Consider the following 26644-nt stretch of genomic DNA (forward strand, 5'->3'; position numbering starts at 1 on the left):
AAAGGTGGATGGATAAACAAACTGTTTTATTCACACAATGAACCAGTACTCATTAATTTGACAAAAGAACTATATGGATGATAATGCTGAGTAAAAGAAGCCAGAGACGGTATACATTAAATGGCTCCATTTCTATGTTTTTGTTTTTGTTTTTTGAGACCGAGTCTCCCTCTATCACCTGGGCTAGAGTGCCATGACTTGAGCCTCGCTCACCACAACCTTAATCTCCTGGGCTTAAGCAATACTCCTGCCTCAGCCTCCAGAGTAGCTGGGACTATAGGTCTGTGCCACCATACCCTAATAATTTTTCTAATTTTAGTAGAGACAGGGCCTTGCTTTGCTCAGGCTGATCTTAAAGTCCTGAGCTCAAGCAATCCCCTGGCCTCAGTCTCTCAGAGTGCCTGGATTATGGGTGTGAGCTGCCATGCTGGCCTCCATTTATGTGAATTTTAAGAAAAGGTCTAACCAATCTATAGTAATAGAAATCAGACCAGTGGCTGACTGGAGTGGCTGAGGGAGGAGTGAGTGCAAGGGTACAGGGGAATTTCTAGGGTAGTGTAAATGTTCTATATCACCATAAGGGTGGCAATTCATTACACAAGTGTATACATTTGTCAAACCTCATTGTACACGTTTACTGTACGTGTGACAGTTTACTTGACTTAATTAAGGAACACCTACAGAACTGCTAAAGCATTACCTCTGAGTGTGTCTGTGAGGGTGTTTCCAGAGGAAATTGGCATATGAGTTGGGAAGAACTGTCCTCAAAGTGGACGGGCATCACCCAATGGGATGGATACCCTGACAGAACAAGAAGGGAGTAAAAGGATTTCTTCTCTCTCTCTCCTGGAGCTGGGACACTCTTCTGCCCTTGGACATTAGAACTACCCCAACTCTGGTTCTCAGGCCTTCAGTCTTGGAATAAGAATTATACTATCATTTCCCTGGTTCTGAGGCTTTTGAACTTGGTCTGAGCCTTGACCCTAGGCATTCTAGGGTCTCCAGCTTGCAGGCAGCCTGTCATGGGACTTCTTAGCTTCCATAATCACCTCCCAATTCCCCTAATAAATCTCCTCCTATATATCTATAACCAGCTTTAGATAGACTGTGTTATGGTTCATTATTTCACTTTCCAGAATCATAGTCGACAGTGTCCAATTCAACTTGCTTGGCTTATAGGTGTTAATGGGAGAGCTTCATTTGTTTCTGTCCATGCGAATTTTGCCTTTCTTGATTTTTGTGTATCTCAAAACTTTCATAATGACCCACATATTGACCCTATTGGTTCTGACTCACTGGAGAACCCTAATATAATATGTAAAATATACTTTATAAAGTTGATAAAAACAAAAGCACCTGCATCTACTAGAGTCATTCTAGAAAGTTCTGAAATTACATAAATTTTAAAAATTCTATGAGCATATAGGCAGAAAAAACTCAAACTACTTTCCAAGAACAAAAAAATTTGGTATCAGATTTCTCTTCAGAAATACTAAAGAAGAGATGATAATGAAGACATTTATAGTTGCTAAAGAGGGAAAAGAAGTGACTTAAGAATTTAAGTGTAGTCCACAGCTATTGGTAAACTAAACTGTGAAAGATCCATTTACGGAATACTCGATAATCGTAAGTGAATACAAAAAAAGTCAATCTAAATATGGAAGGGCTTAGAAAATACACCACACATCACTCCTTCAGAAAAAAAAATATTAAAGCCATTTCCCAGCCACCTGAAAGATGATTCAAATGAAGTTGAGCACAAGAATGAAGAAAGTCTAAGAGATATTACAAATTTGACTTGAAACTAAATGAAAATAGAAAACAATAAGTAATTCCTACAAGATACAATAGAAAAGCAAAATAAAGAGATAATGTGAGTCCCAGATCTTACATTTCATTACTAAACCCAGAGAATGTGAGTGAGGAAAGATAATGGAAGTAAATACTTGTTAAATTCCTTAATTAATATGCAGCGTAGTACAGAGCTATTGGCTAACTAAATTATAAAGTATCTATTTATGAAATATTCCGTAGTTATAAAAATAATGAGGAAGCTTTTAATATAATGATATATCTGTAACTATATAGTTATCTATAAATAAATTTATTCCAAAAAGGGAAGCACAATACAAAAATGTGTACAGTGTGCTACAATTTATACAAGAAAAGAGGAAAAACATTATTCAAAGAAAATTGGTAACCTTGGTTGCCTTGGGTGAAGATTACTGGGTGGTTGGGAAATCAAGGTAAGAAGGAGACTTTATTGTAAGTATTTTATCCTTTGTTCTGTAAATGAACCATGTAAATGTTACCTGGTTTTAGAAATAAAATTTTTAAATGTATTGCTTGTTTTGATTTGTTATTACCTTAAGAATCAAGACTTACTTAAGACTTCAGTACATATGTAAATCTAGCTTATGACAAAATCACAAATTAGAAAAGATTCAATAAATGATCTTGAAGCAAATGCTTTTTTATTTTGAAAAAAGTAATATTCAGTCCTCATTTCATAACCCAAATGAATAAACTACAGAGGAATTAAAGAGTTAAATTGCACAAATTAAACTATAAAAATATTAGAACAAAATTGGTGAATCTTAGACCAAAGAAAAGACTTTCCAAGGACAAACTGATAAATTTGACTTCAAAAAAATTTAAAGCTCCTATAAATCAGAAACATTATATAAAATTAAAAGGCATAGTAAAAATTAGGGAAAGTACTTTGCACAAATATAATGAGGTTAACATCTTAATATTTGAAAGAGCTGATCAAGGATGAAGGAGAGAAATGGAGTGGGAAGGGGGGGTTGGATAGAGGGAGGGTAAAAGGCGGGACCGCACCTATGGAGCATACGCAGGGGTACAAGTCAAATCTGTCAGTTTTAGAACATAAACGTCTTAACACAATATCAAGTAAATGAGGCAAAAGCTATGTTGATTGGTTTGATTTAAGCACGTCAGATTAAAAAATCAACACATTGTACCCCACATATGCATAAATGTATTCATGATCTATGTGTATATGACTTAATAAAAAAAGTAAAATAAAGAGCTGATCAAATTAACAAACAAGACAAACTTTGTGAAAACCTCATTAAGTCCTCAGTTTAAAAATGGGCAAATGGGCAGCGCCTGTGGCTCAGTGAGTAGGGTGCTGGCCCCATATACTGAGGGTGGCAGGCTCAAACCCAGCGCCGGCTAAACTGCAACAAAAAAATAGCTGGGCATTGTGGTGGGCGCCTGTAGTCCCAGCTACTCGGGAGGCTGAAGCAAGAGAATCGCCTGAGCCCAAGAGCTGGAGGTTGCTGTGAGCTGTGATGCCACAGCAACCTACCGAGGGTGAAAAAGTGAGACTCTGTCTCTAAAAAAACAATAACAACAAAAAGAAATGGGCAAAGGAAATGAGGAGACAGAAAATAAAAATGATTAAGAAACATATTAGGACATGTTAAACTCATTTATAACCAAATTAATTCGAATTAAAGAGAGACCTACTTTTGCCTGTCAGATGAGCAAAGGTCTAGGAGACAGAAAAACTCATAACTACAGATGAATGTGTAAAGTGGCGCAAACCTTTTGGAAAACAATGTGGGATATATACCAACAGCCTTAAATATGTTCCAGCTTTTGACTCAGTAATTCTAGTTTTGTAAAAAACATCTCCTTGGGAATTTAATGCAACTTTATTTATAATAGGAAAGAAAAACCTGAAAAAAAAATCAAAATGTTTAATAATATGGAAGTGTTAAATTCTGATATGTTCACATAACAAAATATTGTGCCAACATTAAAATCATATTTTAAAAAATATATAAATGACCAGGAAACTGTTCAAGATACACTATGAATGAGAAAAGCATAATAAACACTGTTGCACACTATGACGATAATTTTGGAATGACAATACATATAGCTGGGGTTTTTTTTTGTTTAAGAGACAGGAGTGCCCAGACTGGAGTGCAGTGTCCTCTTCATAGCTCACTACAACCTGCAACTTCTAAGCTCAAGCAATCCTCCTGCCTCAGCCTGAGTAGATAGAACTAGGGGTACGTGCCATCACACCTGGTTAATTTATTAAAAAAAAAAATTTTTTTTTAAAGACAGGGTCTTGCTATTTTGCCCAGGCTGATCTCAAACTCCTGGGCTCAAGCAAGCAAGCCTCCTGCCTCGGTTTCCCAAAATGCCAGGATTTCAGCCGTGAGCCACAGTACCTGGACTAGATTTTTTTTTTTTTTTTGCAGATTTTGGCCAGGGGCTGGGTTTGAACCCACCAACTCTGGCATATGGGGCTGGTGCCCTACTCCTTTGAGCCACAGGTGCCACCCCCCTGCACTAGATTTTAAATGCTGAAAGGAAATGCAACAAATGTTAGCAATGATTTTTCTCTGCAATTATTTAACGTTATTATTTTTACTTTCCTACATATTTTACAGTTTCTGTAATAAGTATGTGACAGGGGACAGTATACTTTAAATAATGTAATATTACAACTACAAAAATTTTACCTGGCATCCACACGCTCAGGATCTCAACCGAAAGAGTTAATTATTGCAATAAGCAAGTAATTCACAGATAAAACCTTGAATACTACCATGCAGTAGCACTTGCCTTCCATCTTTCTTATATACCTTTGGCTCAGAACTTCGTGTAGCAAGTAGCATGTAGAACAGATCCTCTATCAGGACATCTCCAGTGGACTGGGTAAAGGAGCATTCTCTAGCCACATAATGAATGACCAAGTATAGGCACCATAACCGAACCACAGATAACTCAACCATAATGATGTTTCCAGGACACACTTCCCAGCCCAGAAAGTCTTTAGCCAAGACCACCTACTCGAGGCCCACAAACCACCAGGTGAAAGCAACTGCTGAAAGAATCTATGAATTGATAACTCTAGCATGAAGAGCCCCAAATCCCACATCCAGGCGCCTAAATGCCCCTCCCGGGCTTGTTTTCTCTGGCAGTATGTTTTACAGTATGTTCATTTCCAACCCAACTAATAAAGGAGCTCTTTAAAGTTTAGAAAAGTAGCGCTCATTGGATTCCTGGGTCCAACATGTGTGCAATACATAAATAAGCAAAGAACACATGTACAGTACCTTCCCGAAGCTGTGTTGGCTTGGCAGAATTTTCCCCACTCATTAAAACAACAAAAGATGCAGCTGCTCTAACTGTAGCCTGCCATGTTGACATGGCAACGGGTGGCTCCTGGCATGGAAAAAGGGCCCTGTTGTTTATGGGAGATCCTGTAGTATAAACACATGGCCTGCAGAAGAGAGACAAAGAAACAAAGGGGAAGAATCTTTAAAATGAGTTGTCACTTTTCTCACCACCATCCTAGTGAAGGTTAAGTTGAGCTTTCAAAGAGGAAATATTTGAGGCTGTAGTTGACTTGTTTCAAAGCATTTTGAACCGACACTGCCAAGGGCTGGCTATGTGAATAGCTGAGTTGTTATTTCTCTCAAATGAATTACTTAAATATGTAAAGAGGTTTTTTTTGTTTTTTTTTCTTAAGGAGAAAAATATTTTTGGGATAAAGTTTTAAATACCGGTCTACCAAATTATATTACCCTTTCTCCCTCCCCTTAGGCCTGTATGTATTCAAAAGAAAAAAGTTTTAAAGACATTCTTACAAACCTTTTGGGAAGTATTCTGGAAAAGAAAATATGTTTGGAGATCACTGAGATATTAATGCTTGGAAAAACAAGCTGGTGGTCTCAAATCCAGTGCTGGTGGGCAAATACCCCCAACCTTGGAAACTACCATCTCAAATGGAGGCCTTGTGGAAATCCTTGTGTGGAGGCCAAGAACGGGGGTTGGCATATGAACAGGACCGTAGGTCACAACAACCAGTCCTGTGATGGCAAAGCCAAATGTAGAGAGTGGTTACCAAAGCAAGTGTACGAAACCAATGAAACGTTCTGCTACAATTAAAAAATACAAACCTACCCAAACCCCAAAAGATCCCATCTATGACCAAGGGATCCATGCTTTTGATACCACAGAGTCGAAGGCACAAGACCGATTCCTCAGGAAAGCATCTGAAGAAAATGTTTCCATTTTCTTTTTTTCATGAGTTTGATATACATGTAGTCTTAATCAGCTTGACTTTTAAAGTAAATGAATACAACTGAGCGCTATTCCTTTGGAATAAATTGGTTTCCTTTTCTCATTAACATCATTATAATTGAATATGTATTGTATTTCTACAACATGCAAGAACATACCAGAATGAGGTTACTGCTCTACTGGTCAGGTCCAATAGGGAAAAGAGAAACCAGTCTAGATCTCAACAAACAGAGGTAATTTAATATAGGGAATGGGTTATAAAAATGACAGAAGAGCTGAGAAACCAGAGGACAATGAGGCAACCCAGAGACTAGCTGTAGCAGTGAGCAGCTATGACCCCTCAGACTGGAGGAGCTGGGCTTACAGTGGCAGGCGTCATCAGGCAGAAGCCAGAGTCACAGCAGGGACTTTCCAGTGGAAGATGTGACCACAAAGGAAACCCAGTCACTCTGAAGCTAATAAAGGAATCAGAGACAGGAGAAGTAAGACCTTGCCTCTTGCCAACTTGTGCTCTCAAATTTTTCACCAGTGCCCCCCACTGACCAAACCTAACAGGAAGCCAGAAGATAAGAGAGCCTGGGAAATGGAGTTCCTTGTCTTTTAAAGAAGATCACAATAAGAACAGAACATGGATCTTAAGGTCAACAGGCAGTTGCCCATTCACTTGTCCTACAAGTTGTACATGCCACGATAACTCACAGGTTTGACACGAGGCAGGGAAAGATCAAGTCAGAAGACTTTGGTCCTGGCTGGGCTGCCAATGTACTTCATGACTGTAGGAAAGTCCCTTGACCTCTCTGAGTCACAGGGAAAATGAGTATTGGATAGGGGGAAGGCAGTAGGTGACCTCTACTGTCTGTTTGGTCCATAGGTCTATGATCTATTCCAAATTTTTAGATCCAAAGACAAAAAGAAAATTTTCATAGAAGGCCTAGAATCTTCCATCAGGTTCAATAACTTCTGAGTCCCTGCACTGGTCTCCCTGGGTCCTTAATTAATCAACTTATCTTTAGTGAACTATCTAGCTTCAGTTAAGTACCCAGTGAGGGAGACAGCTGGAACTCACCTCCTCCCAGGTATAGTGGTGGTGAGAGGGATTCTGGAGCAGCTCAAATAGCCCAGGTGAGTGGGGTCAAGGCACCCTTTGTTCTGAAAAGTCTACCTATTGTTTGTTTTTCCTCCAAAAGGCCATCTTAGAGAAGGGTCTCAAGAAGGAAAAGTATTGTCAGTGGAAAGGGCATATTTCCACTAGCCAGATGGCAGACGTGGAAAATCAAGCTTTCCTTTTTCACACAATCAGAATGGACTGCAAATAGTTCAATAGTTCCAGGAAGCCATTTCCAATCTACATGGATGTGTACGGTTAAACCTATTTGTGATGTTTACAAGGAAGTGACACGCCCTTGCCCAGAGAATTCCTAACACTTCCTTTGCCTCATGCACTGGGGAGCCAACCTCATATTATGGACTGAAGATATAAGGTGCTTACGCCAAGTCTGAAAGAATCTGTGCTCTCAGCACCTCACCTATGTAGGACGAGTCTGAGGCTACAGGTCTTCCCTTCCCTGCATAGGGAACAAATCCTCCAAAAAGTCTGGCTTGCCAAGATGATGCTCTCCTCCCTGTAGGTTGGGTTAGAAACCATGCTAGCATATTATTATGCATTCCAACTGTGCCCTTATGTGTATGGTTCCCAAGGCTTCCTCCTTTAGCCTCCACACCCCTTCCCTGAAGTAACAATTAGATTTGAGATGAGCTCTTCTCTGAGAAACACTGTAGATAAAGAATCAGAAGGACTTAGTGATTTGCTGAAGAAGAGGGAGAAGGAAAGGAAGACCTCTTGGAGGCAGCCAGCTTCCAAGGTGACCCCCAGGAAGCCAGGATTACTTGGCTTGGTATTTGTACTCTGTGGAGACTCTTCCCACACTGTACTAGGGTTGGTCTTTGTGACCAACAGGATATGGCAGAAGTAATGGCATGTGACTTCTGATGTTAGATTACTCAAAAATCTGTGGTTTTCACCTCAGAAGTTCTTTTCTCTCTTTCTCTCCCATTATTTACTCTGGGAGAATCCAGCTGCCCTGTCATGAAAACAGGCAGCCTAGGGAGGGACCTGCAGGATAAGGAGCCAAGACCTCTGGCCAACAGTCAGTGACGAACTAAGGCCAGCAACAAGCACGTGAGTTTGGAAAAGGATTTACCAGCTCCAGTCAAGACTTGAGATGCCTGAGGCCCCAGCCACAGCTCAACAGCAACCTTGTAAGACATCCTGAGCCAGAACCACCCAGCTAAGCTGCTCCTGGCTTCCTGACTCTCAGAATCTGTGTAAAGTATTGAACATTTGTTCTTCTAAGCTGCTTCATTTGGAGGTAACTTGTTATGCAGCCATCAATAACTAACAAAGAATTTTCTGAGATTTCTGGCTCAGCTAAAACAACATGGATGATAAAGCTATTAACAAGGAAGGAGGCTCAGGAAGGGACAGAGACAAAGGTAGAGGGCAGCCATCTGTTCCATTTGCTTGTAAAGAGCTTTACATACCACACAGCAGAGGACACTTTTATGGGCACAGAAATTGTGTTTTCCTAATTCCAACCAGTGTAGTGTTCAACAATGGGACTGAATGTCTGAAATCAAACCTGCCTCAGAAAATTTGGGAAGAATGATTTTATGAAGTAATGATATAATAGGCAGATTTGAGTGTGTGTGGGGCTGGGAATTCTTCCATGACTGAATTAAAAACTACCATATTGTCCCCATTCATTCCTCCCTAATTCAGTATTATGTCCTTTCTATCAAATACTAGACATTCCATTCTAGACGTTTGTTCTGATCCGTCCTGTAATCCTCTTTCTACCATTCGGCATCTGCACACCTAAACTCTTCCATTAAGGGAGTTAGCTACCTGCCCAGGCCCCAGGAAGCTCTCACCTCCAATACCCCCCAACCAATCCCCTCAACATTCCCTGTTCCCTATTCCCACCCTCCCTTTTACATGGTGGGGGTATCCTTTTTTCTGAAATGTACCCTAAAGTGTGTCTTCTTCCTAACCTTCTATTTGGTATCCAGGGCTGTCACTCTGAACAAGTAGATCAAGTCATCAACTAAAAAGACATACCCGTAAATATATCTATGCCTGACAGGAGACTCAATCACTTTCTTACTGGAATGTTTTTATAAATAGGAAAACAGTCACGTAAGAGGGAGGTCCTATGGTAGGCAAAACTTCTTGGACATGTAAATTCTCTTTGTGGTCCCACCTATTCCTTTCATGGCCTTTTGTCTTTCTCAGCTATAGGCTCATTCCTCCCTTCTCAACATGTCCAAACCATGTGCCCGTGACTTATTAGAGTCTTTTTAACCAAAGGCCTTTTGATCTTTTACAACCTATACCCTACATATGTCTCAGGTCATACTGCAAATACGTGCAACAATTTACAGTTTTAACAGGGTGAAAGCTTTATCCTGAGGAATCTGGGGTACCTACCAGCACATGGAGGATGGGGTCTTCAAGGTCATGAGATCATACTCCCTACATAGTGACTCAAGAGTAAAGATGGCTCACATCATGCACACAGTCCATGAGAACTATGTGGATAGCTAATTCCCTGCTCACCCGCCAAGCCCTCCCCCCCTTCCGAAGGCAGGAAAATCTATGTGCATTTATAAAGAGGCTCTGTACTTATCTGAATGTATAATCACGAAATAAATGCAGCTGTGTTTATTCAACACGTACAGCCTTGCACCTCAGCCATGTTGCTGAAACATTTAATGGATAGATGTACAGGCGCCAGCCCGACATCCTCTGATGGTTATAACTTCATTATTTCCAGACTGAATAATTCCTTCCTGCACACAAAGGAAAACTTTCTCTCATCAGGGTTTACCTCACATGCCCTGGGATATGCATCCACGTGGGAGACTCCTTGGGGAATTCAGGTTAACTATACAGGAATTGGGAAATAGACAATAAAAGAAAGAAGAAAAAAATGGGGTAAGACAAGGTAAGAGGCAGGTCTATGCCTTGCTGCCATTAAAGAACTTCTACACTGAGGAAGAATCTGTCAGAGCTTCTTGCTAAATGTGTGTTACAGAGTGGTCAAACAAGGACACGCCACACGCACTCTGCCTTTCAAGGTAAGAGGTCAGCTAACACTAACTTGTTTGCTAGCCTCCTAAAGGAGGAGCCATCTGTAAAGCAAAATTTGGAGGGGACTGATTCAAACCGTACATTTTCTTTCTATTCAGCTGACCACTATATGCATTTGTCTTTTTGCAGTCAGGAGAAAACAGAATTGTTTTTAGTTTAAAAATGTTTTAGGTTCCATTACCATCCATCAATCAACTCACCCATTTTCAGAGCCTCAGTGGTCACAGTTCAGTGACTGGGAAGAAGGCGGCCAAGTGAAGCAGGCCGGAGGTAATGAGCCCATCATGGTCACCTGTGTGGCTTGATGAGGCACCGACCTGGTCACTGGGGGCGAGGGACCACAGATGTGGCAGTTCAGTGGGTCAGGATCTTTTATAAGCTTTCTAGGTTTACAAAATCTTCAGGCCTCCTCCAATTCCTTCCAACGCATTCTCCTTTTTTGCACCTAATCTTTTTTATGACTCTATGTTCTCATTAAACCTAGATTACAGTTTCTATTATAGGTGAGCAACCCTCTTGCTTTCTTTTGTGCCACAAAAACCAAGAACCAGAACTACTAAACAGGAAGTGTCAACTCTGACTCATCCTCTTTCTCTCTCGTATACACACACACACACCCACACACCCACACACTTCCTTACTATCATTCTGCTTTGTGGCACAATTACCAAGACCAGAATTCATCAATCTACTGAATATATAGCAAGTCCACGGAAAATGATGCTTTGACTCAGAAAGATACATTTTGTGTAAAGTCAAAAAGAAATATTTGTGTAGAGACAAAGTGGACAAGACTGTAGGTGGTTTTGAGTCAGATGTTCACTTCTGTTGCTTGTAAATTAAAAGAGTACTCATCTGGCAGTCCCTGTGGATATAAGATTGTATAGGCAAAAAAACATTTGAAGATCTTCTTGTGGAGTCTTCCCATTTTATATATGAGGAAATTCAGCCACAGAGATGTAAAAGGAATTATCTAATGTCACATGGATAGTCAAGCAGCAAAACTCCCACTCATACTTGGGGTCTCTTGGCCCTTTCCATCCAGCTTCTTCTGAACTGTGATTTATGTTCTGTTGATATTTTGTTATTCATTTTTTGTTTGGTTGGTCATTGGGTTATTTGTTTGGATTAAGGCAGTCCATCTTTTCTCCCACGGTGACTCAATTGGGATTCTGGGAAAAGGAGGTATACACATTCTGTGCAGCAAAGGGAGAATAAAACATGAAGCCTTTCAAACATTCTTCCTTTGCAGTTACATACGTACAATTATATTACAGAATTAATGTGTATTTCCACTTCAGTTATCATAAATTTTGGTTTCTTGAAGCAAGTAAGGGAGCGAAAGGTACTAATTGTAGAAATGTTTTTCTTAGACCTGAAATCTCTTCTAACACACCTTCTGCTCATTCTTTTAATTTTAAAACTTTCCCTTATAGTGGGATATAAAACAATTAACATTCTTTTTCTCTCCACTGAATTAGTTTTATTGTTTAATATCTCACTATAAGGGAAAGTTTTAAAATGAAAAGAATGAGCAGAAGATGTGTTAGAAGACAGTTCTAAGAGAGTCCCTATCTAACAAAAGCAATCACTGTAACCTGGTTCTGTGTACCCTCAAGGAATCCCCAACAATAAAAACAAACAAACAAAAAAAACTTCAGAAATCTGTATCTTCCTGGTCCAATACCAGAGCAGTAAATAATAGAAAAAAAGTAGTTCTTGTTATTTTGACTTCATCCTGATTTTGTCTAAAAAAGACGTATCATCGTACTTTATGAATATTTAAATTTTAATATTACTTTCACTTATATATTTTCCCAGTTTTCTTTATTTTTAACACCAATCCTAATAATTATAGTTTTTCTAATAAATTTCCTATATGTAACTGAATTTCCACTCCATTAAACTCACACTCAGTGATGTCATCAGCATAAGTCCAGGTCTCCTAGACAACCTGACTGCTTCCACTAATATTATAATGATCCTAAGGGAAAAGAGAATGGCTTACCAAAGAGAAGGCTTTGGTTTTAAATAATATTTTATTTAGGAGAATCAAAAAAAAAAGTAAGGAAAATGAAGAAAACACACAAACATTTCCATTTTTAAAGTTTTTTCCCTTAGGTATACTGAGAATCTAGAATCAAAAAGATAGGCTCATTCCTTTCTAAAGACTTTGTGAAAATACTTTTTACACGCCTTTAACCCTATAGTTGTTCTCATCAAAATATTTTAAAGGGCACACACACCTACATATGAAAGTAAACATCTTTTCTAAGAAGTGTGTTGTATTAGATTTATGTATATGTTCCTTCCATCAATCATTTTTATATGTCATCTACATCCATTATCTGAATGATGGAGGCAAGAAAGACCATTTGGGTTGAAGAGTTGGCACAACCTTCAAGTGGTTAAATTAAGGTAAGGAAATGGAGTTTTCTACTTCCAGATTTTTCATGTTAGAACTAGAATGATAGGGTAGCGCCTGTGGCTCAGTGAGTAGGGTGCCAGCCCCATATACGGAGGGTTGCAGGTTCAAACTCGGCCCCCGCCAAACTGCAACAAAAAAATAGCCAGGCGTTGTGGTAGGCACCTGTGGTCCCAGCTACTCGGGATTCTGAGCCAAGAGAATTGCCTAAGCCCAAGAGCTGGAGGTTGCTGTGAGCTGTGATGCCACAGCACTCTATTGAGGGTGATAAAGTGAGACTCTGTCTCTAAAAAAAAAAAAAAAAACTAGAATGATAATGGGAAAGAAATTATTGATGGTTATTAAAAAAAAATACTCTTTTATAAACTTCAAGTATATTTCTTCTCCATAGAACACTTCCACTTGGCAAAAGCGGGGAGACAGCTTAGAAGAGGGGAATTTCAAAGTAGAAAGATGGGGATTTCTTTTCAAATTTGAAGTTTTATTATATACATTTTTTATTTTAGAGGGTTTTATATTTAATTTAAAAATCACAACAACAGGGCAGCACCTGTGGCTCAGTGGGTAGGGCACCGGCCCCATATATTTGCAAGGGTGGCAGATTCAAACCCAGCCTTGGTCAAACTGCAACAAAAAACAAACAAAAACTGCAAATAGCTGGGCATTGTGGTGGGCACCTGTAGACCCAGCCACTTGGGAGGCTGAGGCAAGAGAATCGCCTAAGCCCAGGAGTTGGAGGTTGCTGCGAGCTGTGTGAGCCCACGGCACTCTACTGAGGGCCAAAAAATGAGACTCTGTCCTTACAAAAAAAAAAAAAAAAAGATCACAGTAATAATAAGGTTGCCACAACCCATGGCCAGTTTTCCCCATTCTTGGCATTAGTATATTTGTCACAATTAGTGACCCAGTACTGACACACTGCTACTAACAAACATACAGATTTCATTCAAATTTCCCAAGTTTTTCCTGAATGCCCTTCTTCCATTTCAGCATACCATGTCTCGTCAGGCTCCTCTGACTATGACAGTTTCTAAAGCTTTCTTTGTTTATGCTGACTTCACAGTTTTGAGCAGTATGATTGATTCAGGTATTGTGTCAAATGTTCCTCAGTTGGACAGATCTGGTGTTTTTTTTATGAGTAGACTAGGGTTAAGGGCTTTGGGGAGGAAGACCACAAAGATGCCATTTTCATTACATCATACCAACAGTACATACTATCAACGTGACTTATCACTGCTGATGTTGACACTGACCATCCTGCTGAGGTAGTACTGTCAGATTCCTCCCCTCCCCCACTTCCATACTGTACTCTTTGGAAGGGAGTTATGTATGGTCCACACTTAAGGAGTGAAGGGTTACATTCCACCTCCCTGGGGATGAAATGTGTACATTATTATTTGGAATTCTTCTGCATTGTAGAATTGTCTATATTTCCCCATGTTTATTTATTCAATCATTTATCCATTTCAGATTGGACTCTTGGCTATTTATTTTTACACTTTGGATGATCAAAAACTACTTTAAATATTCTGTTGCTCAGCTTTGGCCATTAGTAGCTCTTTCAGATGGTTCCTTGACCCTTTGCCATACCCCCACCATGTGGCTTGTGCTGCTGTATAAGCACTTCCTTATTTGATGATGCTACTTCAAGCTCCATCCTCATCTTATGTATTTCCTGCCCCAATTCCAACCATTCTCCAAGAAGCACTCCTTTTATTAGAGAATGACATTAGAAACCAAGATTTTTCCACATAAACATGAAAGAGGTAAAGTCTCCATCTTTCTTTAAGGCTGCATAATATTCCATGGTATACATATACCACAATTTATTAATCCATTCGTGGGTCAATGGGCACTTGGGCTTCTTCCATGATTTAGCAATTATGAATTGGGCTGCAATAAACAATCTGGTACAAAATATGTCAAATGGTATATAAAACCAGTGTATGGTGCCCCATGATTGCAGTAATGTACCTATAATACTAATGTACCTACCTATAATATCTTAACTTTAACAGCTATAATTTAATAAAAATTAAAAAATAATAATAAAAAGAAAGAAACCAAGATCTTGGCTAGATGCATTCAATTCTAGACCCTCTCAGCTAATAAGCAAAGATATATATATATGTATACTAACCCATGGAAACACACGTATCTATAATTATTTCTACATGCAACCACCTGTATTTAAATTAGGCTAAACATGAGTTCACTATAATGTCTCCAACTCTACTCCACTACTGCATGGACCATTTCTAACGTCTTCCCCTCCCACTACAACAGTGAGAAACCTGGCTTCTGCCATCTGCTATCCAATTAACAGCTCAACTTTAGAACACGTGTATAGTGTGGTACCAAAATTATTAACCTGTATCCTCATAGAAAATAACTTTATTAACTAAATGACAGTAATGACTTTTGCCTTTAGTTCTACAGACTCCATTCATTTCCAAAATAACTTAGGACAGCACCTTTTCCTCCCACCCCCTTTAATGAAGTTGTTTCACATTGTTTGTCACATTCTTTTATTCCATCCCAGGATCATACAACCTCCTAAACAATTATTCATTTATTATCAAACAAAATGATTTAAGTTTCATTCCCATCCCAGGATAGGTAAGGGTGAAAAGGGGAGAAGCCATTGATGGAACTTGAAAGTTATCGATTTAGAGATTTTCTTAAGCTTTTGTCTAATCTCTTGTTTAAAACCATAAATTTATTGAAAGATAATATATTAAATTTATGTTTGAAATATACTTAAAATTTTTGCATACAGTAGGTGACACAGCCAAGTTCAAAAGAAAAGTTTTCTCCTTTTCACACTTGAGATATACTTTTCTAGGAGTTTCCAGGAGCTTTCTTCAATTTTCTTACCTGTAAAATGGAAATAAAGTTTCTCATCCAGGACTGATAAATTTATGGTAGGTATACTGACATAATTCTGCCACTCAAGGGTAAATATGTAGAAACTATTTCAGTTTGTTTTTTTTTTTCTGTAGAGACAGAGTCTCACTTTACCACCCTCGGTAGAGTGCCATGACGTCACAGGACTCACAGCAACCTCCAGCTCTTGGGCTTCCGCGATTCTCCTGCCTCAGCCTCCAGAGCAGCTGGGACTACAGGCGCCCGCCCCAACGCCTGGCTATTTTTTGGTTGCAGTTCAGCCAGGGCTGGGTTTGAACCTGCCACCCTTGGTATATGGGGCTGGCGCCCTACTCACTGAGCCACAGGTGCCACCCAACTATTTCAGTTTTAATAAAGATAGAGTCTATGCCAGTGTTTTCAACCTTTTTTTTTTTTTATCTCATGGCACACTTGAACCTATAGTTAAATTTCTGTAGCACACTTAAATTATGTTGATCAAAAAAAAAAAAAGAGTAAAAAACGGGGAATATATTTACTGCGCTTTGAATCTCTTTTGAAAATAATTTAATTAATGGTCTTTAAAATTTTTTGCAGTATACCTAAGATCCTCTCATGGCACACTAATGTGCTGTGGCACACAGGTTGAAAATTGCTGCTGTGCCCTCGTCAAATAAACTCTACCTAATTATGCTTTTCACATAACTGTAAAATGTTCTGTTTTTGCACAATTATATTCATAAGGTACTGTGATCCTGATAATCATGATGCACTCACGTCACTAAATTATTCCTGTCTAGCAACCTGGCATCCTTAGTCATTTTAATGTCCTTAAAGTATTCAAATAATTGCTTGTACATACTTTTAAGTGCATAGGAGACTTTAGAGAGATTCAGTGGCCATTTGTGGAAGATTATCTATTTTTCTTTTTTGAAGACTAGTCAAGTGCAGTAGTGAGAAGGGGGAAAGAGTTCAATCTGTAACTAACTTGTTAACAATCAAGTGAGATATCTTGCTACCTTTGGAGCTGCCAGATTATCTTAACTTTAATAAAATTCTCCCTCCCCCTGATAAAAAGAAGAAAGAAAAATATCTTTCTAGGATTCCTTTTAAAAATAACATTTCTTATCCCTGTAAGGGTCCCTAAGTAATATTAACATGTTAACATATAATCACAAACTTCCAAGAACACAGTTTAAACTTCTGCTATGATCATGCATTTTATTGAATTATCAGAAAAGTTATCAAGAGTAAATTCACTCCTTGAAGGAACAAAATGTGCCCAAGAACCCTTTAGTTTCTTTATAGAAATGAGCATTTATCCATAACTCATTCTTACTCAATACTTTTGCATGTAATTGAATTCATAAGTCTAATGAGCACTTAGGAGAAAATCATGTTTGAGGCCATTACTATTTCTTCCAAATACTATCAATAGTTCCTTTCCCCCCATTATTCTAGTTCAAAAATGAAATATCTGGGAGTATAAAAACTACAATTTCCTATTTAAATATTCATCAGTATATTGTTAAATTTTATTAAAATTCCCCTCTGTAATAATGTCAGAAAACATGAAGACACAATAAGAACACCTGTTTCTTTCCCTCATAATTTCTAAAGAATCTCTAATAAGTTATTCTATAAATAAATCACTATGCTTTTTACTGATGTAAGTTTGTACCAACCCTGTAATTTCCCAAGGGCTGCCTCACACTCTCATAGAAATAAGACGGGAAGTGAACTCATTCTGAGCAAAGTGGGAGAGCAGAGCAGGAGGTACGATCAGAGGCAAGGAATAGGATAATTAGAGCTCAAAATCAAGTGATGCTTTGGGGAAAAAAAATTATATATACAAAATAAAGTTTTTTGGGGAGGAAGGGTTGAGGAAGAGATGTAAGCAATTACTAAACACCACTACTTCAATAAAAAGAGTCCAACGCTACAAAGAGAACAAAAACAGGCTCTCAAATCCAGCTAACAGAGATCAACACTCCTCCATTCAAGCTCTGTAATAATTACCATACTGATTCACAGTACGTTAGCAGAAAGAAATAGATAAAATAATGAAAAATCAATAAAGTTTGATTTTAAAATTATCAAACTTTAAAAAATCTCAACAACTGTTAGAGAAAGGGCAGTAAGAAAAGGACAGATGGCTGCCTAAATGTACCCCCCAAAATGATGCCACATGAATTCCTTCTCCTCAAACTAAAAACCAGGGGTCTTCCCAGTACCAAATACCAAGAATCACGGTCAAAGAAACCAGTATGCAGTCTCAGCAGGACTGACTGTTACACTCCCCAGAAACAGAACTTTCCCATGCTTTGGGGGTTCATATAATACAACAAATGACAAAGTCCAGGGAGGCAGAGCTGCCAAGAGACAGGTACAGTAAGGAAGTCTTAAAGCACAGCTGGCTTTATTTGAAAGTACTTTGCCAGGCTTCTCACCAACCCAACTCTGCAACACTCTACTCTCTCAGGGGAACTATGAAGAAACTTTAAGAAAGTATTCAGAGACACATCACTCGTATCTACAGCACTGGAAGTCGCTAGCAGAGATCTCAATGCAGAGCTAGGCCCAGGACTTCATCATTAAGTGTGACTTTCAATCTTCTAACTCAAAAAGAAAGGGATTTCTGAAATCATCTTTTCATTCTGACTTAAGGGGAGTAATTATATTAAAGGTTCAGCATATCTGGGAATTTACCTGCTTCACTGGGGACCTAAGGATTGGAGGCTACTGAGGAAATGTCAGAATAAACAGGAGCATCTCTGCAGAGTTGGTTCCCTGTCTGAGAACATTCCTGCAGTGTATAAGATTAATAGGCATGGGACTGTAGAGCGCTCAGATAACCTACCTGCCACACTGGTCTGAGGTCCAGGTAACTGATCGCCCCTCAGGTTTGGTTTTATACCATATCCTGATAGCATGAGGAAAGTCAGTAGCTGTCTGAGCCCCCGTCTTCCTGATCTGTAAGCTCCAAGTGTCAGTGTCAAAGAAGAGTTCCCCACAGCCAGGAGCCTGGCTACAGCGAGCAAAATAGTCTAACTGCTCCCTCCAACGATCTGCAGGCAGAGTCACAAGTTCATGTATAATCTGATTCCTGAGCTCCTCAGAAACAACTGTGAGCTTGGGAGACCTTGTAAATTTTTCAATACCTGGCACAACAGCAACATCCACCTCCTCGACTTTTAACACAGATATATCACAGCAGTCCAACATCAGCAAAAAATCCTCGCTCCCATGATTCCCTGTGTCACAGAAGTACTTGGAACTAGAAATCCCAGAAGCCTGTTCCAGGTTGTCATGGTTACCATCTTTATCAGAAGGATCTTCTTCACCTCTGCAGATTGCAAAATCCTTATATTCCATTTTAGATGAGCAGGTCCTTGCGTTTGTCACAGGAATATGGCAGGATTCAGGTGTCCTAATTGTGCAGGCTTCATTTGACTCTGATTGGCAGGTTTCCTTGGTCGAGCTATTTCTTTTCTTGAATTGGTTTCCATCCTCAAAGAAAAGCACTATGGTCCCCTCAATGACTTGGCTTTCAAAATCCACATCTAAATCCAGTATATAGTGCTTCACTAGTGTGTGGCTAGTGTTGGCCATGAGAGGCAGGTCATCTCTGGATGGGTCCAGCTTAACGTCCATGGCATCGTTTATTGTTAGAGAGCTTTATTAAAATCTCATACGGGGGCTTCTTATAGACCTCAATCTTTCAGAATAATAAATGGCTGCTTACCAAAACAAAAATACAAAAAACTGATGTCACAAATTATGGTTCCATGACTTTCAGTCCCCTGGCAAAAAAGAAAACCACAATTAGGCAAAATTCTAAATAAGATCCTACGTGCTCCTGCAACTGCTACTCCTGCAAGTTGTCTACATCCTTAAATAATATCCCAGTGAGTAGAGCTCACTGCTAGTAGGTAGACTAATGTTTTTGACTAACATGAAAGAAAGCTGCATTATGAGTTTCTAAAATTTTTTCAATCACCAATGGAATGAAATGGACCTCCTCAAAGTCAGAAGAATTATCCTCCTAACTAGAACAGTCCTCTTTTTTGGAAAAGAGCAATTGCTCTGCAAACTGAGCATCACTATGCCTCTTGTTTTAAAAAATATTAAATGTATCATTTCTAATTTGGGGCATCAAAAGATAAGTGATTGTTTCTCTACTGTGATTCTAAGTAACAAGTGTGAATGAAGGCTAAATGGCCTCATACATTTTATTCTTTGAGAGTAATAATTTAATACATACAATGTAACTCCAGGGATTAATGTACTTTTCACATTAGGACTGCTCTCATATCAGCACTTCCAGTAAATTACAGGAAAATGAGCCAATTTACCAGGAGTGCATTCTAAGTATTCCTTTGAGATTGTTCATGGAGATTTTTCAAATTTATAGTTAAATACTCAAGGTATATCATTACATCTTAATAGTTGAAAACCCATTAACATTCTGGATAATAGCCTTCTTGTGGCAAACAAAAGGTCTTCTCATTTGAAAAAAAAAAGCATGCAAATACCTATAAAAGGAAGGAGAGAAATTAAAATGCAGAAACAGATGTTACAATAAAATGCACAAGTTCTTCATAAAAGTTCTGAATCAAAATGTATTCTTATTGTATAATAGCAATCCAGCTAAAAGAAAAATTATGTGAAATTATTTTAGTCCCTGTTGTATACATAATTTCTTTTAGCATATGCTATTCTTTTTTTATTCTTTTACCAAAACTAAAAAAGAAGTGGCAGGAGAAAAGAGAAAAACTCTGACAGAGGAGATACATTTAAAATAATTTTGTATTTCTAAATATTAGAAGGCATTCTTTTATCGACTAGAAAACAGCATTACTTGCTTGATTTTTTTTTCAAGTAAATTAAGCCCTCCCTTTCCTTCTGTTTAACTTCTCCTCACTTTCCTTCAACTTTTTCTGTCCCTCTATTAGATCATTTTATTTCCTTTCCTTTTAGAATCTCATTCCAGCAATCAGTCTATCGACTTTTCACTTTCTACCTCTACCCAGGCCATTTCCTCATCACATTCTCACCTTACCTTAAACAATTTGGCCTCCGAGCCTTGTACAACCTGCTTTTGAGATATTTTTTCAGTCATGGAGATGACATTTTTCCTTCCATTTTTCAGTCATAGAGATGATACTTCCTTCTATTTTTCAGTTGGAAATGACACTTCCTTCACATCCTTGTCCTTTAGCCAAAAGGCCACCTCAAGAAACTGCTCCTTGAAGATGACCTGACTCCAGGTCTCCCTGCCTTTTAGACTAAGCCATATGCACATGGAGTGCTCCTGTGGCTCCCACCTCCTATGTCCACCTGCCAATCTTTCCATGCACCAGTTCCTTTCCTGATCCTTGCTCTCTCCCCCACCAAAGCATATATGGTACATTTAAAGTGCAATAAAAGTAGAAAGAAATCAAGGATGCAAAGAATAGTTCACAATCACTTTATGAAAAGGCTGCTACTTCCCTTGGTCCTAGAAAAGTCAATGGGCACAGAGATATGCATGGTATTTTCTTTTCTGCCCCTGTCATTTTCTGCCCTGGCAATAAAGACATTGCCTTTTATCTATATAATGAGAAACAATGATGTTAAAACTTCATACTGCAGGTGTCTGAGACTGCTAACATGCAATATTTTGTTGATTGAGCATTTTAAAAAGCGTGTTTAATAAAGAAATCCTGAACACACAGATACAACTTGATCAACTGAGATAAGGGTCAAGTTAGTGGCTGTTTAAAATATCACATTTGAAGAAAAGTAGTTTAGCATTAATGACAATATAGATGTAACCATTTATTGTCCAACCCTAATAGATTTTTACTTCTGAGAATTTGTATAATTTAAGAATAAAATACATTGTACTGAGAAGTTTTCACTTTTGTCCCTAGGGGCAGAGAACAAGGCTGCCTTAGAGTGCTAGCCCTTTAAGCCTGTTGTCAAAACCATGGCCACCAGAAGCCATCGTTAGTTTTCCATGGCTAACCACTGCTGCCTCTAACGTAAGAGTGCTACATGGTGTGTATTTAAATGCTGAAATGTTTGTTCCCCTGACTGGCAATGCTTCAGTTCTCTTCAGTGGATTCTTTGGTATACTCTCCACAGAGGCAATTCTAACTTTCCTTCTTTCAACTTTCTAATTCCATGCCTGCCGATTCCTTTGCAGCTGATTATTTGGCTCCCTACTCTACTGAGATGATTCTGAATTTATGAAACTCAATCATAAATCAGAGTATCTCTACTTCTTTGTAACTCTTATTTTCTCCGATTCACAGGGAAAGCTATTCCTTCTTAACAAAGCTTACTCAGTTCTCCTGAATCCCAGCTTCTGGGATCTTAAAAAAGCCAACAAATAGGGTGGCGCCTGTGGCTCAAAGGAGTGGGGCGCCGGCCCTGTGTACTGGTGGTGGTGGATTCAAACCTGGCCCAGCCAAAAACTGCAAAAAAAAAAAAAGCCAAAAAATTATATACTTCTTTCCCATCCAAATTCTGAATTTAATGAGAAACAAGATGAAGACATAGCAGAAGAAGACCCAAATCTCACCATTATCACTGAAGACTAAACTGGAAAACACAACTTAATGTAAGAGCCAAAGTTACCTAGAAACTGAGCCTCCAATTTAGACTTACCCATAGGAAATACTAGGTCAGGTCACATCTTCTCAAAAGGAGGTGGCCTCCCTCAGCTAAGACGTAAGGCTTGGAGGAACAGAGAATAGTTCTCTGTGGTCAGGATTGCTTCCCAAAAGCAAACAAGAAGAGCACACCCAGTTTCTTCTGTCCCAATTTAGCAGACTTTTCTTCTACCTCTCCCATAAGGTAGAAGAAAGCAAGCCACAAAACCCAGAGTGCTCCACTAATTGAGTTACCCCACACGGAAGGGAACGTCAGAAATGAGAAAGAGGCATTCCGCCAACACATCCCCTTCCACTTACTCCAACCTGGTTTCATTTGACATCTTTCTCATGCTAACATTTTCACCCTCTCAATGATTCCATCTATTCTAAATATTTCAAACACCGGGGCGGCGCCTGTGGCTCAGTCAGTAAGGCGCCGGCCCCATATGCCGAAGGTGGCGGGTTCAAACCCAGCCCCGGCCAAAAAATAGCCAGGCGTTGTGGCGGGCGCCTGTAGTCCCAGCTGCTCGGGAGGCTGAGGCAAGAGAATCGCTTAAGCCCAGGAGTTGGAGGTTGCTGTGAGCTGTGTGAGGCCACGGCACTCTACCGAGGGCCATAAAGTGAGACTCTGTCTCTACAAAAAAAAAAAAAAAAAAAAAATATTTCAAACACCCCTAGGGTTGCCATCTTTAAAAATAAACGAAAACTACATTTGGCTCTGTTGCCTATTTTAATTAGTCTTTATTTAATTGAAATTTGGAGTTCAAAAATTCCTTTGGGCTCACTCAATCCAACCCTCTAATTTTACTACTGGACATGATGCGGCCCAGAGAATAAAGCAATTTGCCCAAGGTCATAGTTTCTCCTTTTGTTTGTGAGGAACAGAATGTTTTTCATTTGATGTTCTTCATTGAAACTCTCATCCTCCAGGTCTCCTGGCCATCTCCCTTACATAGTCTCTAAGTCATAAATCAAATGTCACCTCTAAGACTTCCTTCCATATCTCATTCTGCCTTCTTCATCGTCCTCCACTGTATGGCCTAGTAATCAACTCTAGGCTATGTTTAGGTTTCTGGGGAAAGGAGAATTTTTAAGCCAGCTCCAGAAAATTCAGAAGAGCACTGTCACCTTTGCATAGCTTCCAACCTGAATTATATATAATATATAAGTCTATTATAACTTGCTACTTATTTGCCTATTTTCTACTTGTCTTGGATTCATGGATGCCCTAAATCTCTTTTCTCCTACAAGTACATGACACTGACGTCAATCAGAGTCATAATCCCACATTTAGGGAAAATATTGAACTGACTGTGGTTACAAATGCGTGTATGTGGCCACCTGCAAGGCCTCTCTCAGCAAATGAGAACCATATTTCTGAGGGGTCCACTGAGTTCAGCACTTTTGGCTCTTATTGTGCTCCAATTTAAAATGCCAGCCTGTCTCACTGAAGCATTTTTCCATTTTCTGTCATAAGCCATAACATGTAAAAGTACTCCCTTTATCAAAACCAAAGGTTAGTTTTCCAGTGGCTAGCCATTGCTGCCACTAAATTAAGTGTGCTATGTGATGTATATTTTAAATGTTTAAATAATTCTCAGCAGCACCATTAAAGGCTTCAAAGGGATTAATGTACAGTAATATTTTTTTTAGGCCAGGTACAGTGGCTCATACCTGTCATCCTAGCACTCTGGGACGCCGAGGCAGGTGGATTGCTTGAGCTCAGGAGTTAGAGACCAGCCTGCGCAAGAGCAAGACCCCGTCTCTTAAATACAGCTTGGTGTTGTGGTGAGTGCCTATAGTCCCAGCAACTTGGGAGTCTGAGGCAAGAGAATTGCTTCAGCCCAAGAGTTTGAGGTTGCTGTGAGCTGTGATGCCACAGCACTCTACTAAGGGTGACGAAGGGAGACTCTGTCTCAAAAAAAAAAAAAAGAATAACAACAGAAGGAAAAACCCAAGCTTGAGTTAAAAGACACCTACCGAGGTTAGGCTATGACAGGAATACTTCATCAGACACAAAGAAATGTTATGACATTGGTGCTATTCTTTTTTATTATTATTATTGTTAAATCATAGCTGTGTACATTAGTGCAATCAAGGGGTACAATGTGCTGGTTTCATGTACAATCTGAAATATTCTCATCAAACTGTTCAACGTAGCCTTCATGGCATTTTCTTAGTTATTGTATGTAGACATTTGTATTCTGCCTTTAGTAAGTTTCACCTGTACCCATTCTAAGATGCACCGTAGGTGTGGCCCCACCAATTACCCTCCCTCCACCCTAACCTCCCCCATTCCTTCCCCTTCCTTGGCCCTTTCCTCATAGTCTTGTACTATAGTTGGGTTATAGCCTTCGTGTGAAAGCTATAATTTAGCTTCATAGTAGGGCTGAGTACATTGGATACTTTTTCTTCCATTCCTGAGATACTTTGCTAAGAAGAATATGTTCCAGCTCCATCCATGTAAACATGAAAGAAGTAAAGTCTCCATCTTTCTTTAAGGCTGAATAATATTCCATGGTACACATGTACCACAATTTGCTAGTCCATTCGTGTGTTGATGGGCACTTGGGCTTCTTCCATGACATAGCAATTATGAATTGGGCTGCAATAAACATTCTGGTACAGATGTCTTTATTATATTGTGATTTTTGGTCTTCTGGGTATAAACCTAGTAAAGGAATTATAGGATCAAATGGCAGGTCTATTTTTAGTTCTCAAAGTATTCTCCAAACATCCTTCCAGAAGGAACGTATTAGTGTGCATTCCCACCAGCAGTGTAGAAGTGTGCCCTTTTCTCCACACCCACGCCAACATCTCTGGTTTGAGGATTTTGTTATGTGGGCTACTCTTATTGGGGTTAGATGATATCTCAAAGTAGTTTTGATTTGCATTTCTCTGATGATTAAGGATGATGAGCTTTTTTTCATGTGTTTGTAGATGTGTGTCTGTCTTCTTCAGAGAAGTTTCTCTTCAAGTCCCTTGCCCACCCTGAGATGGGATCACTTGTTCTTTTCTTGCTAATATGTTTGAGTTCTCTGTGGATTTTGGTTATTAGACCTTTATCAGAGGTATAACCTGCAAATATTTTCTCCCATTCTGAGGGCTGTCTGCTTGCTTTACTTACTATGTTCTTGGCTGTGCAGAAGCTTTTTACTTTGATCAGGTCCCACTAGTGTATTTTTGATACTGCTTCAATTGCCTGGGGAGTCCTCCTTATAAAATATTCACCCAGGCCGATTCATTCAAGAGTTTTCCCTGCACTTTCTTCAAGTATTTTTATAGTTTCATAAGTTTCAATGTTTAATCCAGTGAGAGTCTTAGTTAATGGTGAAAGGTGTGGGTCCAGTGGATCTTCTACAGGTTGCCAGCTAGTTCACCCAAGCACCATTTGTTAAATAGGGAATCTTTTCCCCACTGAATGTTTTTTTTTGTAGAGACAGAGTCTCACTTTATCGCCTTTGGTAGAGTGCCATGGCTTCACACAGCTCACAGCAACCTCCAACTACTGGGCTTAAGCAATTCTCTTGCCTCACTCAGCCTCCCAAGTAGCTGGGACTACAGGTGCCCACCACAACACCTGGCTACCCACTGAACGTTTTTAATTGGCTTATCAAAGATCAAATAATGGTAAGTAGCTGGATTCATCTATTGGTTCTCTATTCCGTTCCATACATCTACTTCTGTTTTTGTGCCAATACCATGCTGTTTTGATCACTATCAATTTATAGTATAGTCTCAGGTGTGGTAGCATGATTCCTCCTGCTGTGTTTTTATTGCTGAGTAATGTTTTGGCTATTCGAGGTTTTTTCTGATTCCATATAAAACCAAGTATCATTTTTTCAAGATCTTTAAAATATGACGATGGAGCTTTAATAGGAATTGCATTAAAATTATATATTGCTTTGGGTAGTATAGACATTTTAACAATGTTGATTCTTCCCAGCCATGAGCATGGTATGTTTTTCCATTTGTTAACATCTTCAGCTATTTCTTTTCTTAAAGTTTCACAGTTCTCTCTGTAGAGATCTTTCACGTCCTTTGTTAGGTATGCTCCCAAATATTTCATCTTCTTTGGCACTACTGTGAAAAGAAGAGTCCTTGACTGTTTTTTCGGCTTGGTTATTTATGGGTATTGATTTTGTAGCCTGAGACATTGCTGTATTCCTTGATCACTTCTAAAAGTTTTGTAGTAGAGTCCCTAGTGTTTTCCAGATATACGATCATATCATCTACGAAGAGTGAAACTTTGATCGCTTCTGACCCTATGTGGATACCCTTGATTGCCTTTTCTTCCCTAATTGCAATGGCTAAAACTTCCATTACAATGTTAAAGAGCAATGGAGACAATGGGCAACCTTGCCTGGTTCTTGATCTAAGTGGAAATGATTTCAATTTAACTCCATTCAATACGATATTGGCTGTGGGTTTGCTGTAGATGGCCTCTATTAGTTTAAGAAATGTCCCTTCTATACCAATTTTCTTAAGTGT

General features: G+C 39.1%; 1 protein-coding gene across 3 annotated transcripts in view; it reads right to left on the bottom strand.

The window, feature by feature from the left end:
• AOPEP (aminopeptidase O (putative)) overlaps positions 1-26644 on the bottom strand; it is a 422485-nt gene that overhangs the window by 339844 nt on the left and 55997 nt on the right. For all 3 annotated transcript variants that reach the window (XM_053577274.1, XM_053577284.1, XM_053577293.1), the window contains exons 2-3: positions 18373-19315; positions 5103-5269 (exon numbers count right to left, since the gene is read on the bottom strand). In XM_053577274.1, the coding sequence (XP_053433249.1) occupies positions 5103-5269; positions 18373-19166 (961 nt within the window). In that variant the 5' untranslated portion in view covers positions 19167-19315. The remainder of the gene's footprint in view (positions 1-5102; positions 5270-18372; positions 19316-26644) is intronic.

Source organism: Nycticebus coucang, chromosome 2 (genome assembly GCF_027406575.1).
Source record: "Nycticebus coucang isolate mNycCou1 chromosome 2, mNycCou1.pri, whole genome shotgun sequence".
Taxonomy (NCBI): Eukaryota; Metazoa; Chordata; class Mammalia; order Primates; family Lorisidae; genus Nycticebus; species Nycticebus coucang.